Genomic DNA, 18,142 nt, shown 5'->3' with positions numbered 1-18,142 from the left:
TAACATGAAAGTCTTCTATATTCAAATGTCATATTATCACATACATAACATTCTCATTTCTGTTTTTTTCTTTTTTCTTTTTTTTTTCTTTTCCTCAAAACAACAGATAACTAATCTTTTACTTATCTTCTCTGATATTCCGAGTATACTAAGGCTTAGTGAAAAAACGTATTAAATGTCCAAAAGGCTACTCTGGTTGTTGGTTTTTTTTTTTAAAAACTATTTTCAAGCTATCAAAACCTGCTGATTACAAGTATATGACATTCAAGGCTCCTGTTTAATATCCGGCAGAGTTACTGTTGAAACTGAAAGCATTTTATCATGTTCTGACATCAGTGTTTGATCTTTCTCTGAGAACAGAACGATGATGAACACTATTCAGTATAAAAGATGTGCTGATACTTATGTTAAGCTTACACTGTTGAATGGTACTAAATTTTTATTCAATCCTGTTGATATCTCCACTATTGCTGTGATAATAGTGGACTTGATAACATTTGTTTTATTTCTTGTATTAGAAATGAAAGAGTACTTTTTATTTGCATTAACTCCACTGACTGATGATTAGTCTTTTGTTTCCTTACCGCATTTTACCAGTTCTAGTTTTTAGTTTGCTACCAAATTCTTTGTTTCTCTCATCTGTTATTTTATTTTCTTATTATGCTTTCTATAGTTACTGTTACATTTGCTCCTATCTGAGCTGAATTTTTCACATATGCAATCTTTTACAGTTCCAGTTCCAATAGAACAGTATTAATTCTAAACACTGTCCACATTTCTTCCATCTAAATTATATATTATTATATAAATTATAATATATACTGACTCCTAATTACTTCAGGTTTATGAAATTGTACTTTTAAAACAGCTTGTGTGTGTAAATGCATCATTCTTTTGTTATAAAAAATGCAGAACAAAGATAACAGTTCACTGCATTTACTTTTGTAATGAATTCCTGTCAGTAAGGATGAGAATTAAGAAAGGTATCATGCCATGCACTTGTCATCTATGCCTCTGAGATTCTTCCTTCTGTCCCTTTTAGTGTTATTTCCCATCAGTGACAGCATCTTCCTCTGGGAGAAGGAAGCCTTGACAGGGTTTATATTATTTTAGGCTTTGTTCAGTCTGTATTTCCTTCAACCATCCCAGTCATTTACATTGCTTCTGCTGTGGATGGTAACATTGTTGTGCATCACTCATTGCATGGATTTTCATTCAGCTTTCTCTTCTCAGTTTTTTCCCATCCTGCTGTCAGTCACTTCTCTCCAGCACAGGTTCTATAGTGCTCCTGCACTGCTTTTCTGCTATATACCACCAGTTTTATCATAAACTAATATGTATTTACTGTTGGAAATGTCAAGTGTCATATCTTCCCAGTCCCTTAAATGTACTGCTGATATTGTGCTATAGTGTTGTCAAGTTGGCTTTGTTGACTTTCAATACCTTATAAAAATCACTAACAACAACCTAAGGAACTCACCTTTTCCTAAGCTTCTACAGTCGTTTGCAGAGATAAAGCCATTTTGCTTTGTTACCATAGTCTGCATCCAAGGTAATGGCTGATCTTGCTTTGGCTCTCTTTTACTCCTTCCATGAAAAACTACCTCCAAGCAGCTGGAAGCTTATCTATTTGTACTAGGTGGAATAGTGGAGGATTTGCATTGTTTTTTTCTTTATTTACATGATTTCGTGGCATCCTGAAAATTTAACAGAAGTGTAAGTATTATAGAATTTGATACAGATTTATTAACGTTATTCAAGTTTGCTGTTTAGTACTGTCTCTTGTTTCCAAGAAGAAGATTAAAAAAAAAAACCAACAATTTTTAAAGTCATTTGATACGTTCAGAATCAAATGGGAATAGCAAATGACCTCCTTAACAGGACTTTAACCTGAAATATTCTATCCTCCTAATTTAGGTCAAATTGGCTCTTTATTTTGTGCATGTGAATCTGCATCCTTATTTAATTATTCTCAGAATGAAACTATTGTTAAGCCCCTACAGTTTAGCACAGTTCAGCACATATTTCCTGCTGCTTACAGGAGCACACTAGGGAATGTACTTTAATATCTCTTCACACTCATTAAAATAAAAACTTTTCCAGAACAAGGATATGCTACTGACACGCATGAATAAATTTTAATCACAAATTGCACAGGTGAAAATTTGAGCTGTTTAAGAATACTGTCTAAATATTTCTGTATGATATTTCTTGTATCTGAATAAACATGTTGGGGGAACCATTTGCATATACTGCAGTAATGGGTATTAATGGGTATGCAACTGCACAGTTGAAAAACAAGAAATGTTGACAGCTTATATATTTGCAAAATCTCACAACTCTGCCTAAAATACATTTTTAAAAATATGCTACAATACTGAAAGAAATGTACTTATTCTTTTATTTCCCCCTTTTGTAGATATTTTTAAATGCAGATACAATCCGCCTGGGAAATCTACCAGTGGGCTCCTTCTCCTCCTCTTCACCGAGCTCTTCAGCTCCTCGCCAGACTATCTATGAGATCTGCATCTGTCCCAATGGTAAACTTTACCTGTCCCCAGCAGGAGCAGGCTCCACATGTCAATCCAGTAGCAACATCTGCTTGTGGAGCTAGAAGGACTCCAATTTATCCTCACACCAGAATAGCCTTTTGTTACTATCCCTCTGCTTCACAGTTCTGCTCGGTTTCCCTTGTGACAAGTTCAACGCTTCAAATGGCCTGCAGAGCAACTTCTTCCAGTGTAAGCAGGAATACAGCGCTGCCTTCTCTCGTGGTTTGTGTTACCACTCAACGTAGAGATGGGAGTGAGATGTTCATAAATCAATGTATTCTTCATCAGGAAACCTGGAACATAATATCACCTTTTGTCCAAAAGGGAGAATAACACAGGTGCCTTTGCTACATGAAGTGAAGCACATAGTTTTAGATTTTTGCAGGACCTGGATATGAACTGCACATATATATATACAGTACATAAACAAATTTGCCCAGAATCTGATGGTGAGATGAATTGGTTATCCCTGTATGATAATTAACTCTACTGTCTGAAAGCACAATTTTCCATTCATCTTTTTTGGATGTAAACTTTTATCCCTGAATTTTAAAATTTTGAAGCATTGTGTGATGCTTGCTTTACTAAACAATTAAATTCAGTAAATGGTTTTTAACACAAAAAGAGACAGAATCCCTCCCTGAGTTTGGTTTCTTTAGAAGTGTGTTGTTACTCTTTGTCTACTCAGTCTAGGGTTTTGTACACTAGGTAAATTTTGGAAGTGCTCAGCAATATTACCTTTCAGAGTGAAAAAGACATCTGTTCTTGTTTGTCTGATCTGAATGGCCTTATATATTAATTTTGTGGCTACTGCATGTGAAGCGATTGCTTTCAGTAGATTTTGGGAAAGAAGAACAGGGTAAAGAGGGAAATACTGATGATATGTCTTTTGACCAGTGTATTGCTCTTCATAAAGTAATTATAATTGGCAAATGAAAAAAAAAAAACTTCAAAGTTATTTTCTAGCTAACTGCTGCCATTTGAGCACAGCATAAACATTAGTGCTAATGCAATGTGTAATACTGAGAAGCAATTCACTAACAAGTGGTATGACACTCATATTTTTTATTCTCTTTCGTTTACCATCTGCTGCTAAAGTTTCAAAATAACAGTAACACATATATATACAAACATATATCAAATCACATTAAATATGAAGAAAGTACATTAAATAAGTACATTAATATTATGTTGACTTCATCAGGTCTGTGTTTAAATTATGCAGCCCCATTTGCACCAAGATCTCGCTGCTGACTTCTTATTTTTGACCAGTTTAAGATGGGATTTCTTACTTGTATCAAGGTTCATACTTGATTCATTTGATTTGTAATAGAAATCTTATATAAAAGCTTTGGTATACTGCTACATAAATTTATCACAACACTGATTAACAAGAGTATCTTGAAACTTACAGAATCCAGGAATGTAAAACAGTTTAAAAATGCTTCCTATTCTGGAAGATGGCTTGATTACATAAGGTAAGTGCACTTTTTAATACTATCCTTTAAATTACATCACCTAGCATGTAGCTATAGAGGCTTCTGAATGTAAGATCATCAATTCAATGACAGCTTTTGCAAGGTCACTCTGAAGGGCAAAGAGTGAAAGGTGAGTATTTCTACAGAGTATATTTTTTAGTCTTTGGAAAAAAAAAATAGGAAAAGAAGTAACCAAATGTTTTGATTACCTATTTTATTACCACCTAATAAGGATTTTGTTTTCACTTCAGGTGAAATTCACTCCTATGCAGAAGACCAGCACAAGACGTGTGCATGGCTTAACTGGTGCTTGTCTTTTCACTGCCTCTCTTCAGAGGCGTGAATTTCACCCCATAGCAAGAATGCTAAACTTCTGTTTTCTAGCAGTTAAATCAAGATTTTAAATTGATTTTATTTCTTCAAAAGAAGGCTATTAAGAAATAATTTTTTGTTAGTTTAATAATTTGTTATTTCACTTGTAAGAAAATGTATTTGAAAGTATTGCAAGAAAATATATTGGAAGCTTGGAGATTCTTAGTAAGAGGGACAGAAACAGATACAAACAATAACAAAGATAATAAAACATTTGAAAGTCCATCCATGCAATATACACTTAAAACCAAAAGGAAATAGATTTCTTTTTCTACTTTTTTCTTCTAGTTTTTACATAAGTAATAGCATGGAGGTGTGAAAGTCCAAGGATGAAAAGATAAATAGTATTCCAGGAGTACAAGATAAAAATCCATATGCATTCATTATCTCTGCACGCCCACAAACACTGGTTGCTTCAAAGATGAAAAGGTTCTACTGACTTATCTATTCAGTAAATTAAATTTTACCTTACAAATTTGATACAAATTGACTAAGTTTTTATTTTTTATTTTCCAATAAATCCACAGGAATGGCTTTCAGATACTTTGTCATGGATTTTCCATTGAACATTTCTTGTTTGTTTGTTCTTCACCTTATATGATAATTTACCTGTAGTACATTTCTAGCCGCTGAACAGATAGGCTGAAACTTTATAAGAAGCAGAAAAAAATAAACCAAAACCACGTCTGCATATATTTCATAACTGCATTCATATTTATAAGGATGAAATATTTTACCTCTGTGTATGAGGAAAACTTTGGACAGATACGTAGATGGTACGTTGGACAAAACCAAGCCAGTAAGTCCATAAAGCTTTACACTGTCAGGATTTTTGTGCTAGCAGTCATTTCAATTTGCCGCATACTATTTATGATAACAATATTAGCACAAGTAAACTTGGAAGCTTCAGGAAACTATAAAATGGTTCTCATAAATGTCTTAATATTCTGGTGACTTTCATAATAGTGATATTTACAACTACTGAAAGATATAAGACGGGGAAAAGATAAGTTTTCATTTTTAAGAGGTTTTCTAGCCCACGTGACTTCAAAGAGTATTAGAAAAGGGATTTCAGTGCATTGAAAGAACTAAAAACATCAGAACACCAATAATGCATAAGCAGTGTCAGTGTTTCTGAGTGGGAAGAGAAACAAATTTGGTATTTTTCAATGTTTAGAGCTGCAAATAGTAGAGCTCTTTGGTTTGTAGTGTGCTTCAAAAAATACACAGTTGATCAAATCATTTCAGATGTAAGAAAACTGAAAGATCTCAGTGCAAATACCATGTTAAAACATAGAGCCATACCTTTACTATTTCAGTCCTGGTTTTGTAATGTTGAGGCATAAAATAAAGGTCATTGTATGCAGAACCATTCGGAAATTTTTAGTTATTTTTTGGGTCACCTTTCTCAAAGATTATTGGCCCTTTCTGCAAGTTGTTTCAGTCCTTGTTAGTCATGTATAGTGTCCAGTGTTCATGAGATGTAAAGCTCCTACTGTATCTCTAACCAGAGTGCTTATTTAACTAAAAATTTTGATCAGTTATTTCAGAAGAGAGATGTCACTTCTTATTCCAACTAAGGCTGAGTTTCCCATTAATAAATCATTCTGTTGGAACAATTGTAGAGAAAGATTGAAGACCTCAAGGTATTTTTAATCATTAATATTTGAGCAATTAAAAAAAATACTAAAATTATTCTTTTGAGGCTCTTTCTATTATATGAATACATGTATCAAATGAAGCTTCTTTTTGTACTCAAATGTTTTGGAATCACTAAGATGGTATTGCAGCTGTTTGACTTTTCCAGAGCTATCCCTATGGCAACAGTGAAATACACGAAAAGACCTTATTAGCTACATGTATTTAAAGCAGACAAGACATTTATCTTCTATAAAAATATGCATCATTATATTATAGGATACTGTCTCTTTCTTGTTTAAAAAAGAAAAATAAAAGCATCAGCAATCTCTCTGAGCACTGTTAGCTGTATGGTTTTGTACTGCAATTCATTCATTGGTTAAGTGATAAGACCAAAGACTGACACTTCTACTTTATCTAACACTACGACACCTACTAATTCTGTTGGAATGAAGAGACAAGTTGTAATTACAACATGAAATTGTAACATAGTTTAGATTTGTACAGCATTTTGAGCTGTAGATTGTTCACTTTTTCCCAGTCAATTTTTTTTTCCAATGTTTTGCAGTTATGTTACTGCTCATACTTAATATGAATCTTCCGGTGTTCTTAAAAAGAGGAGAGTGTATATTCCAAAATGTGCCAAGATATTGCTTCTTTCAACTGAAGCTATACTGTTTTGTTTGTAAAACAGTGGTTTGACTGGACAACACAATTTCACTTTTTAAAATATTTTAGATGCAGAGGGCTATTAAGTCTGTGTTGAAGATACAGCCATAAATGCCTGGAAGGATTTTATGAAGGATGCTTAAGATACTCTGTTAACACTTTGTATTGTTTTTTATGATTTTGGTTTAAGATTCTAAATCATTGTTTTAATAATAAAAAAAAAAACACATTATGGACTTACTATCAGCTGATTCACAGTAATGAATATGTAAACTGGATCAAAGGTTGAGTGTCATATTGTTTCAATAAGTACTCAGTAAAGATCTGCTAACCATTTTTGTTTTGTAATTTTCACGTTAATGATTTTCTTGTGTATATAATATATAAAAAGATGGGAACTATTTTCTTACACATACTATGCAATATGTTTGTAAAACTGCAATATTACCAAAATTACAAAAGCTGTGCTTTTGTACTCTTGCTTTATGTAAAACAAATCTTTTTTCTATTTAACAGATTGTCTGTCATAATTGTAGATAACATTATTCAAAAGCAGTACACTAAAACTTTAAGACTTTTTATTTCATTTTCCTCGGGTGTTTTTTTTGTTGTTTTTTTTTTTTAATGAAAATAATTGCAAGGTTTTGGAAGTTGGAAATGTCATTTTTTCTTGGAAAGATAGAAATTTTGCAGCATGTAATTAACACAGTCTGAAATGTCCTGTATTTCTTCCCTTTGATTTTGCTTTTTTATCTGGTGCTACTGTAGAACCATGAATAAATGTGATCTGTACATTAGGGAACATATCAGAATTCACTTCAGGAATAACAAAATGGGAAACTTTTTAAGGGTGGGAGGAGGATGCAGAATAACAGATGAAAATTTGTTGGTTTTTCTAGTTTGTATTCTTCTGTCTAAATTAGCTGAAATGTAGTAGCTTTTCTCCTCACACAACATAATAAGAGTTTTGTTTCAAACATGCTTTTGAAGACATAAACTGCACTTAAACATAGTATTTGTGTAAAGAAAATCGGAATATAAAAAAGTATGGGTTTTATTTCTATATCAGCTTTACTAAAGTTAAAATTAAGAGTCCTACATCTCTTCTGCTGTAAAAACATATTATACTGTACAAGTTTCTTTGTAGCCTGCCAGAATATATACAAAATATATGTTTAAACTGCAGCAACAAGCCACTGGCAATTATACAGCCATCTCAGAGGTTGCAGTGGTCTCATCAATGCAGACAAGTCCTACCTGCTTTTCAACTGGTATCAGTTCTGTTCACCACACAGCCTTGCACATAGCTGTGGCAGAAAGCAGGTTAAGCATGCAGGTGATTTGTTTGCACTGAGTAACTTTGTGCTATGCTATGGTTTTAGCAATATCCACAGTAGCCAAACAGTAGCTAACTGAATAATGCCTAAAAAGTTGCATTTTCTGCACGAGCAAGAGTTGTATAGGCCTGTCAGTAATGTGGGTCATTCTGTTTGACGTGACTAATAGACAGTAGCTGATAGAGCAGGAAAAGATACTCTTAGCCATTTTATTCTGGTTTGGGCTAGTCCAATCCAGGGAAAAGCTACATGTACGAAAAAAGTAAATGGAAGGTTTAGTGAACACTATGTATGCCTTGTGTTGATTCAACATAGCCCACTCTGAAACCAAAATTTAATACAAGCTCTTCATGTAAAAATAGAGTTTCCCCTGAAACACTAAATTGACCATGGGTTATGGTTTTTTGAATTTTAAAATATTATTTGATCTTTAAACAATACATACCTTATACAGACCACAACCAGGAAATGTTTCAGAACACAGAAGGAAAAAAAATCCATATATTACAAGTCTGGTGTGATGTGAGCAAGTATTACATACAACACAAATCAACTTAGCCTACTTATCTGAGAAAATAAAATCATCAGAATAAGAAATATTCCCTGTATTTTGAGAAAATTAAAACTCTCAGGATATTTTACCTAAGGAATTCCCAGCTGTTCCAATGTCTCAGTTTCTAAAGCGTTTAAACTGTTAGAACCATTTATATTTAAAAAGCCTGGCCACCTTTGGCTTAACCAAGTTCACTGAATGCATTACTTGATCTGAGAAGAAAAGGTGCCTTTTTTATCACACATATACCTCTTGTTTGTGAGACCTGTGAGGGAAAAGTTCAGTTTCCAGCATGATCCAGAGCATATTAACAAGAAGGGCTTACACACAAGAGAATCATTCCTGAAGGTCAGATGTTGAATTTTTTGTGTGCTTTATCGTATTTTGGAAGCCTGCCTGCAGTCATTCTTCACCACAGGAAAAAAAAAAAAAAAAAAAAAAAAAAAAGGAAAACACGCCATTATTTTCCTTTTGTAGGTGGTTTTTATTCATTTTTTCTTATCCCAAATCCTGAAGAAGTTAGAGAAAGTAAAAAAGTAAAACCCTCCCCCTTAGCTTCCACCCACCATTACCTCTTCAGCTAGGCTTCAGCTGTTCATTTTAGCCTCCTTTTTTTTCCCACAAACAATAAGGGAATAGGCAACAGAAAGGATTTTGCTAAGTCTCTTTATCAAGCTCCTGTGTAGCATACTGGAACTGTGTTAAAGGGGAAATTTCTTATGAAGAGGAAGTTTATTTGCTTAGGGAAAACAAAAGTTATATAAGATGGAAACAAACTCAGGTAAAAATCAATTGTAATCCAATTTACTAGAATGGAGAAATATTTTGGACTATGAAATCCTTAATAACTTTTTATTTCAAATAACATTTCTCATTTAAAATACTGTAAAAGAAATTTAAAAGCATACTATGCTATCCTGTTAACATTTTCTTTTTTTGAAAATATGCTAGGAAAGTAATTAGTGAGCTCATTATTTGTCCCTCTCTATGAATGCACTCATTTATTTTAATAAATGTCGGTGACTATATACATCCTAAAAGTTACATGGTAAAAATGTATTTAATAAATCTACAAAAAATAGAAGATGAAATATTTGTTCCTATAAGTCATGGGTGACATTCTCATTCATCCTACATAAATTAAGAATTCAATTTCTTTTTCAATCACATTTCTTTCTGTTGTTCTGTAAGATTTTTGGGAGATCAGGAGCCCCTGATGGAAGGAAATATTCTATCTATATAGTGGTAGAGGCAGCTGTGGTAGCTTACTGGGGCTCTAAGCAGGATATGAAAGCATATATGTTTATGTCAACAGGGAGGGCCTCCTGCAGCAGTTCTCCTTTTTGAAAACAGTAGTCAGAGTGATTTCCAACCCTGTGTTCATCAGGGTGAGTAAGAGAAGGCATTGCAATGGCTTGAGCAAAAAGGCAGGTTGTGTTTGATCTGCATAGGAATGGGGAGAAGAATGATGCACAAATTGGCCTTGATGCAAGAGTAGACAATAGAAATATAATTGAAAGCTGCTTTGTTTTGGTTTTGTTGTTTTTTTTTGTTTTAAGTGGGAAAAAAAACCACGAAAAACCGTGACTAGGCTTCTCCCTAAGCCTAATGATTACTCAGAGAAATTGACAGGAAGCCAGGCAGAGATGAATGTCTTTATGTCTTTGTATTCATGGAATTTTCCTTTCTGGACTATTTTGAAAAACACCACTGGAAAGGAGAAAAGCATGAGAAAGTATAAATTTTGTACTTCTCAAATAGAAAGTGACATTGAACTCTGTATATGTGTGTTTTTATTTATGGCAGAAAGAGCCAAAACTAGCCCAGTGGATTCAGATACTCTTAAAGGCAGTAGGAGCACTGACTAATTCCACATCTAGGTTTTAAATGTTAATTGAAAGTTTATGCATAAATTAAGTTACACGTTCCATGTTTTTTTATACTGCGCTTCTAAAATGCATCATTAACATTAGTGTAACTCTCTGAAAATTGTTCCTACTTATAACAACAGGTGCCACTTGGACTCCCACACATGGAGAGCTTTAGACTGATTGTGCAGTCTTCACCCTTTTGTCTAAACCAAATTGACAAATTATGAGATGTCCAAGATCATTCATAAAAGGAAATGGCAATAAAAATCTACTGCTGGTGCGTTTTCATATTTCAGCCTAATATTTCCCTAGCGGTAGATGGATTGCATTGTTTCTGGAAGCAATATATTTGATGTTCTCAGTGTCCCACCAAACTAGATCTCTTCTGCACGGAGATTTTAGGGAAATGACTTCTTGTCACTGAGGTTTGGCTTTGATTTCCACTGCATTGGTTATCTTTCGAATTCCCATAATCCTTATTTCTATGTGTAAAGGTGTGAGAAAAATTTGATAGCAGCTACTAACGCACAGGCAAACCTTCAGGATACCATTGATTTGGAAATCATTTCTAAGAGCAGAAATAAGCCACTCACAACAGATCACTAAATTGTTCAAGTTGGAAGGGACCTTTAAAGACCATCTAGTCTAGCTTTCCTGCAGTGAACAGGGACACCCATAGCTAGGTGAGGCTGCTTAGAGCTCTGTCCAGCCTGACCTTGAATGCCTCCAGGGATGGGACATCCACCACCTCTCTGGGCAAATCCATTCCAGTGCTTCACTATCCTTATTATAAAAAATGTTTTTCTTATATCGAAACTAAATCTCCCCTCTTTTTATTTTGAAACCATTACCCTTGTCCTGTTACAGCAGATTGCTAAAGAGTCTGTCCCTGTCTTACTTATAGTCGCCATTTAAATACTGCAGAGCTGATATCAGATCTCCCCAGAGTTCTCTCCTCCAGTCTGAACAGCTTCAGCTCTCATCCCGTCCTCACAAGAAAAGTGTTCTATCCCTTGGAACATTTTTGTAGCCTTCCTCGGGACATGATCCAGAAAGTCCATGTCTCTCCTGTACTGAGGACTCCACATCTGGATACAGTACTCTAGATGAGGTCTCACAAGTAGAGAGCAGAGAGACATGATCAACTCCCTTTACCTGCTGGCCACACTTCTTTTAATGCAGCCCAGAATACAGTTGGTTTTCTGAGCTGTGAGTGCACACTGTTGATTCATATCTTGCACTACTACCAACAAGTCCTTTTTTGTCTGGACTGTGCTATATCCTTTCATCCCCCAGCTTGTGCTGATTATCACAGAATCACCAAGGTTGGAAAAGACCTAAATGATCATCCAGTTCAACCATCCACCCATCACCAATAGTTCTCACTAAACCATGTCTCTCAACACAATGTCCGAACATTGCTTGAACACCTCCAGAGAGGTAGTATTTCCTAACATCCAGTCTGAATCTCCCCTGGCGCAGCTTGAAGCCATTCCCTCTAGTCCTATCGCTAGATACACGAGAGAAGAGGGTGACCCCCTGCTCACTACAACCTCCCTTCAGGGAGTTACAGAGAGCAAATAGTGCTCTCTAGATAGCAAATAGAGCAGATAGTGGAGGTTGCCATCACACAGGTGTAACACTTGGATTTGTTGAACATTATCAGGTTCTCCTAGACCCACTGCTCGAGTCTGTCTAGATCTCTCTGGATCCCATCCCTCAAGTGTGTTGACGGCATCACACAGCTTGATGTCATCTGCAAAGATGCTGAAAGTGCACTCAATCCCACTTTTCACTGATCTTATCCAGACACTGAGCCACTACTTTCTGGGTACAATCTCACAACCTTCCCTTGTCCACTGATATAGTCATGTCATCACAGAACAAAATTAGGTTGGTCAGGCAATAATACCACCAAAATTCTGATGCTGCTCTGGCAATGATGAGAAAATTTTGGACTTTACATTGAAGCTATATAGAGAATAGAAATTTGTATGCACAAAAAGACTTGCCTTGGCAGAGAAGGGGGTCAGTGAGACATATGTTAGCTTACAGCAGGGCAAATGGAAAACTGCTGGAGGAAGAGTTAGGATATGGAGACTAGTCTGTAGTTTTGTTTTGTTGGTGGTGGATTTTTTGAGGTAAGACTCTAGACTGTATTTTTTTTTTTTCTCTATTAGATGTTTTTTAATAGCATCTAACTAACTTCTTCTGTGATTTGTTTCACTCACTAAAGAAATATATATACAAATATATAAATATATATACATATACATATAAGGAAGCAGGCCTTCTTAGAAGCATTTCAGAGACAAAAGCAGCTTGCTTGTGTTATGGAAGGTAGAGCCACCAATTAAAGACCTGGGTTGGTGAAAGATTTTGTTTGTGGTTTTGATTTTTTGTTAATACATAATATGTGTACCTCACAAGATATTTCACAAGTTTAAAGCCCAAATGAGTCCTTGTATACCACTTTGTAAGGAAATAGTTTATCTCTGTAGTTATGAATTAGATCTTATACAATGCAAATTTTACATAAGAAAATTTATTCCTTATGATGATTATTGCCACCTCGTTACCGTGTCTTAGAATGAAAGGCTAAATTACAGTAAACCTACTAAAATTCTGATATTAAGCTATAATAACTTCCAGTTTTCTTTGGAAAAGTCTTGGACACTGTACCAGTTCTTTCTACAGTGCTGTGATAATAACCATCTCTTTTCATGCATGTTAGCATACATTTGTGAGCAAGTCACCATATGATTAACCAGATTACTGGAGTATACTGGTAATTACTGGTAACTAAAATGATTTGTTGTTCACCCCCAGTTTCCAAAATCTTGCATGGCTTTAATATAATCTGAGTTTTATCTTTTTATTTAACTATAGTACATTATGTACTTTTTAAGAGGTTTAAATTATATATCTAAGCTACAAAACTTTATTAATGCCCACATGTTTCTGGGAACTGAAAGGGAAAAATACATTTAAATCACATTGTCTCACATTTTTCAGAACAGTATAATTTTGGTTGATTTAGGCAATTTTCCTGTCTATTTTTAGGAAACTTAACAAGCCAACATTTAATTAAATTTGACACTGCATAGTTTGCCTAGCAAATATCAATTCATTTAGATTATTGTGATGACAAAGTATTGACATTCCAAAGAAAAATTTCTAAATGGTGTATTATTCCCTTTTAGAAGTGTACAATGTATCATCCTGTTGTGAAGTACAAAAAAATTATATCAATTTTTAAAAAAATGTAAATAAAGATCTTTAATATAAATTTCTGTGAAACATGTGCTTTCAATTTATTGAAATTTTCTATTAACAAAATTTATCTAGAAGTTATGTTAAGCTGCATGTTAATCCATGTACATTTTTTTCATATTTTGTCTTGCTTTACATTGTCTCACATATCCATGGTATGAGTGGGATTTAATTTTTGATGTTTGCAATAGGTTTCAGTGAAAAATGCATATATTTTTGCTCTGTTTTTTACTGCAGCATCAGGTTATCTTTTAGATTTATTTATTAATATTCTGAACACTATTTTGTCACTACACTTAACATTTGGATTAAGCTCTCTCACAGCTCTGCACATGTATTTAATTTGAAATGGGTGAGTCCTTCCAGTAAGCTTAATGGAATTTCTGAAGTTTGAATTTAGGATCACGATAAAATATTTTACTGGATTAGTCTTCATAAATCAAGCAGAGTAAGGCATTATCCTGTAGGACTAAAAAATACTATGAAATAATGAAGGTTAAAAAAATCTCCTAAATATTCTGCAGTACTTCAGTTTTGCTTAGCTGAGTAAAACCACTCTTGACAAGATATATTAATATTTCTCTATTCAAATCTGTTTGACTTCTGCACACTGTCTGCATCATCTTCATTTTTACTTTTGATTTAAATTGTTTCCACATCTATTATTTTGAAAATGTTTTGAACAAGTCCTAAAAATACACTACTTGTTTTATTTGAATGTACTATTGTGTCTTGGAGGATAAATGCCATCAATCCACAAAGTGAAATTTTGATATTTGGCTAAACTTCACATATACAGGGCTAGATATAATCTATATTTGAAACTTGGATAAAAATTTTACTCTGCAGACAAGATGCAAAGGCAGCTTACTTCCACAGCTCATCTGCCACTGTACAGTTTGATCATGCTGATAGCATTATACTAAAATTGTCTTCCCAGCTCCATCGGGTGGTGTGAAAGTACATCATCAGGCAGTGAGCACCCCTTAACTTCACATGCTAGGCTGAAGAAAATCAATTTGAAATCTCAAAAGACGAAGGAAGTGCAGATGGCCACTGCATATTGCCAGCTGTTCCACAACATTGGAATCTTGGAGAGGGATTAAAAAAATAAACAAACAAAGCACAAAGAAATTGGTTTGTAAATTGTGGCAAGCTACTGAGCTGCATCACTTCCCTATTTATTATCATGGGATGCAGAAGAGCTCAGACAAGAGGAAAGACTGTAGATTTCTTCACACCTGCAGTAGTCAGTAATCAGGGTACGGTGGAAGTGAGATGAGGAGACAAATACCAGGTTTCACAGTCTTTCTGAAAATGTCAGGTCTGTAGTATAAGATTCTGTATGGAAAGATCTGTTTATCAACTATGTAAGGTAAGGATAATTTTCTGAGCAAAATTTTGCAATCACTGTAATTGACTCCCACCACACCTTCTGTAAGAGTCTGCAGCAAACACTAACATTGTAACAGTTCTGCAGGGTAAGGCGTTTGCCTTCTGAAGTTTAGTGGAAATAGCACGCATCTACAAAACAAGTGTAAAGATCTTGCCATAATTCCCAATCACACAATCATAACCACACCCAAATGAAATACCTTAGACATCACACTGATCAGTTTTCCTCGAAGCAATGGCTAAGTGTAGGTCAGACTAATCTCTAAGATTGGCAGGGGGAGATTGTGTTTAGGGTCAGCATACAAGTCTGCCCAAATTACACAGCCATTCGTGTATCCCCCACTGTACCTATAGTGTAGATACCTATATATACCTATACTATCTGTTCTCTATGAGTTTCTCTAATCCTTCTTTGAAGCTGTCTTTTATGGCAGCAAGCTCCAAATGATGATCACCAGCTGCCCAGAGAAATGCTTGCTTTCATCTCCTTTAAACTGATCTTCAAGTAATTTCAAAGAGAGCCCTAGTTTTGATACTGTGGGATTTGATGAAGCCACCTTATTTACCACCTTCATGATGCCATGAAGGTTAAACATATACTTTTCAGCCTTTTCCAAAAGCTGTTCAAGCGCAATCCCAATCTCCTCCTCAGTTTCTTCTTAAAATGGTCCAGAACTCTGAAATAAATCCCACCAAGCCGTGACCGCTTGCTAACACCTTATTAATTGGATCTAATTGTTCTTCTGCATTTACTCCCTGGTGATCTAGCCCCTGAGACCTATCTGATACAGAAATGCACTGCACTGGAACAACACCAGTACCATCAGCAACAGCGGCTGAGGGAGCTGGGATTGTTTAGTCTGGAGAAGAGGAGGCTCAGGGGAGACCTCACTGCACTTTACAACTTCCTGAAGGGAGGTTGTGGTGTAAAAGGGTCTGGCCTCTTCTGCCAGGCATATTAGGACCTGAGGAAACGGACAGAAATTATACCAGAGAAGGTTTAGGCTGGACATTAGGAGAAACTTTTTCTCTCAGAGGGTGGTCAAGCACTAGAATGGCTGCCCAGGGAGATGGTGGAGTCGCTGTCCCTGGCAGTGTTCAAGAGGTGCCTGGATGAGGAGCTATGAGATATGGTTTAGTAGCTTGTGGTAGTAATAGGAATGGGAGGGTGGTTGGACTAGATGATCTTGCAGGTCGTTTCCAACCTTGTGATTCTGTGATTCTGTGAAAGATCTTTCTGTCCCCATCCTCTGTTTCAGGCATGCAGCCCTTGGGCAGAAGTATTTGTATATGTTGCCCTTGCTTCCTTGTTTGACATTGCACATGCCAGTCAGCCAACCTGGCTGGCAGTCTGGTTTGTCTACTCTGTTTATTGTGACCGTGATGTTTATTCCCTCCTGTCCTTTCAGAGACACTGAACATTAATCACATCCTCTCAGGGGTCACATCAGTCTGAACCAGGTGCTCTTATGTGCCTGCTGGCTTTCATCCAGCTACTAGCATAAATACTTCTCTACAACCTTTTTAATTTTCAGTGCCAGCAGTCTGTCTCTATTTCAATTAAAGTGCAGTCTTAATAGGACTGCTGAGGGGTTTTAAAATCTATTACTCTCAAAGCGTTGGTGCAGAGGGTACATGTGTTCCTCTGGCATTCTACATCTCTCCTAACATCAAGGGTCATATATATATCATAAGGTCCCTGAAGTTCTGCAGAAGCATGTAGCACTCTTCTCAAAGCCCACAAATCAAATTTTGACAGAAAGCAAGAAAACTGTACTCTTAGAAGACTGGAGCTTGTGCTCGTTTTTCCAAACCTTAGTTAAAAGCACATTGCTGAAGCAGCATTTTTAGTTTTGTTTGACCATTTTTAGTTTAGCAAAATACAGTTTTAAATAACTTCTGATTGTAGTTCCTCCTTTCTTAGTAATTATTTTTCTAATTTTAGTTTGCTTTTCCTCCTGTTCTTAAAATATTTATTACAATAAAAATGACACTCATAAAAGCTGTCATATATATTGAGATAGCATATAATTATGTTGCTTTCTGAACAGTCAGCAAATTAAGATGCAAAAGAATTTTTTGCTGGGAAGAGGAGTTTTTTTTTTTTAAAACACTGCATTCAGAGAACATTAAGTGATATTTAGAGAGTATCAGAGGAAATTCTGTTTCCAACCCCATCAAGCTTAAAGAAAGTGCCTTTCTCTAATTAAACCAAAATCTCCCCACCAATCCAGCACAGATTTCCACTTGTTCCCAGACCAGCCTTGTTTTCTCACCCAGCCAATCCAACAAAGGTCAACAGGTGCTGAAAGAGTCTCTGAGATCCCATGTGTTACTGCTGGGTGATTGTTTGGTGATCGATGCTTGGAGTTTCTGCAGCCTGTGGCTCTTTCCTCCTGCTGGACTTTTGGCTTCCTGACTAAGTTCTGGTCTGCTTCCTGATCAAGCCCATTAGTTCTTGGGCTAGTTTTAATTGTGTTATTGCTGGTTTCTGAGACAGGCATCATACTACATCATGGCATATTTTATGCTGTTGTATGTGGTGAAGGAATGTAAGTATCGCTTAAGAGAAGAGAGCTGGCCCAGAGATCCTGTCCCCTTGCTGGTGTCCTCTTAGCTCCTCAAAGATTTGAGCAAAACTGGCATGCAACAGGTCTGCAGCATTAGATGTTAATGTAAGTGGGTTTTTCTATTTTAATGGTCTCTTTTGTGATTGGTTTTCCTTTGGGGCATTAGTGGGGCCTATTATTTTCCTCACAATGACTTAGATTTACAGCTTTAAGAGCAGTTCTGAGATACATTGTTCAAAGTAAGTAGAAAACAAGATTGGATTAAGAATTTTCTGCAAATGGAATCATTGAAGGGAAGCATGTTGTTTTTTTGGGGGGCGGGGGGTATCAAGCTGATGTGTCTTGTGCATTAAAAAGAGAAAACAAACCTTCTAAATTGACAAACTAATAACTTTTAAGGATATTAAAGTAATTAATGCATTACAAGTTTCTCG

The 18,142-nt window shown here is 35.5% G+C and overlaps 1 protein-coding gene and 1 long non-coding RNA gene across 5 annotated transcripts in view; one reads left to right on the top strand and one right to left on the bottom strand.

Annotated features, from left to right (window-relative positions):
* SGCZ (sarcoglycan zeta) overlaps positions 1 to 9,054 on the top strand; it is a 335,417-nt gene extending 326,363 nt beyond the window's left edge. The window contains exons 8-10 of one of the 4 annotated variants that reach the window (XR_008206602.1): positions 2,420 to 2,741; positions 3,967 to 4,030; positions 4,282 to 9,054. Coding sequence is in view for 1 of the 4 variants with exons in the window: in XM_052682407.1 (XP_052538367.1) it covers positions 2,420 to 2,614 (195 nt within the window). In the remaining 3 variants the exon portion in view is untranslated. Of the gene's footprint in view, positions 1 to 2,419 lie in introns of all 4 variants that reach the window. The other 3 variants (XR_008206600.1, XR_008206601.1, XM_052682407.1) reach the window with 3 other exon arrangements.
* LOC128080325 (uncharacterized) overlaps positions 1 to 18,142 on the bottom strand; it is a 987,521-nt gene that overhangs the window by 781,425 nt on the left and 187,954 nt on the right. The window lies entirely within an intron of this gene.

The sequence above is a fragment of the Tympanuchus pallidicinctus genome, unplaced genomic scaffold (genome assembly GCF_026119805.1).
Source record: "Tympanuchus pallidicinctus isolate F22 unplaced genomic scaffold, pur_lepc_1.0 scaffold2, whole genome shotgun sequence".
NCBI classification, from domain to species: domain Eukaryota; kingdom Metazoa; phylum Chordata; class Aves; order Galliformes; family Phasianidae; genus Tympanuchus; species Tympanuchus pallidicinctus.
This window is presented reverse-complemented; position numbering and strand designations above follow the sequence as displayed.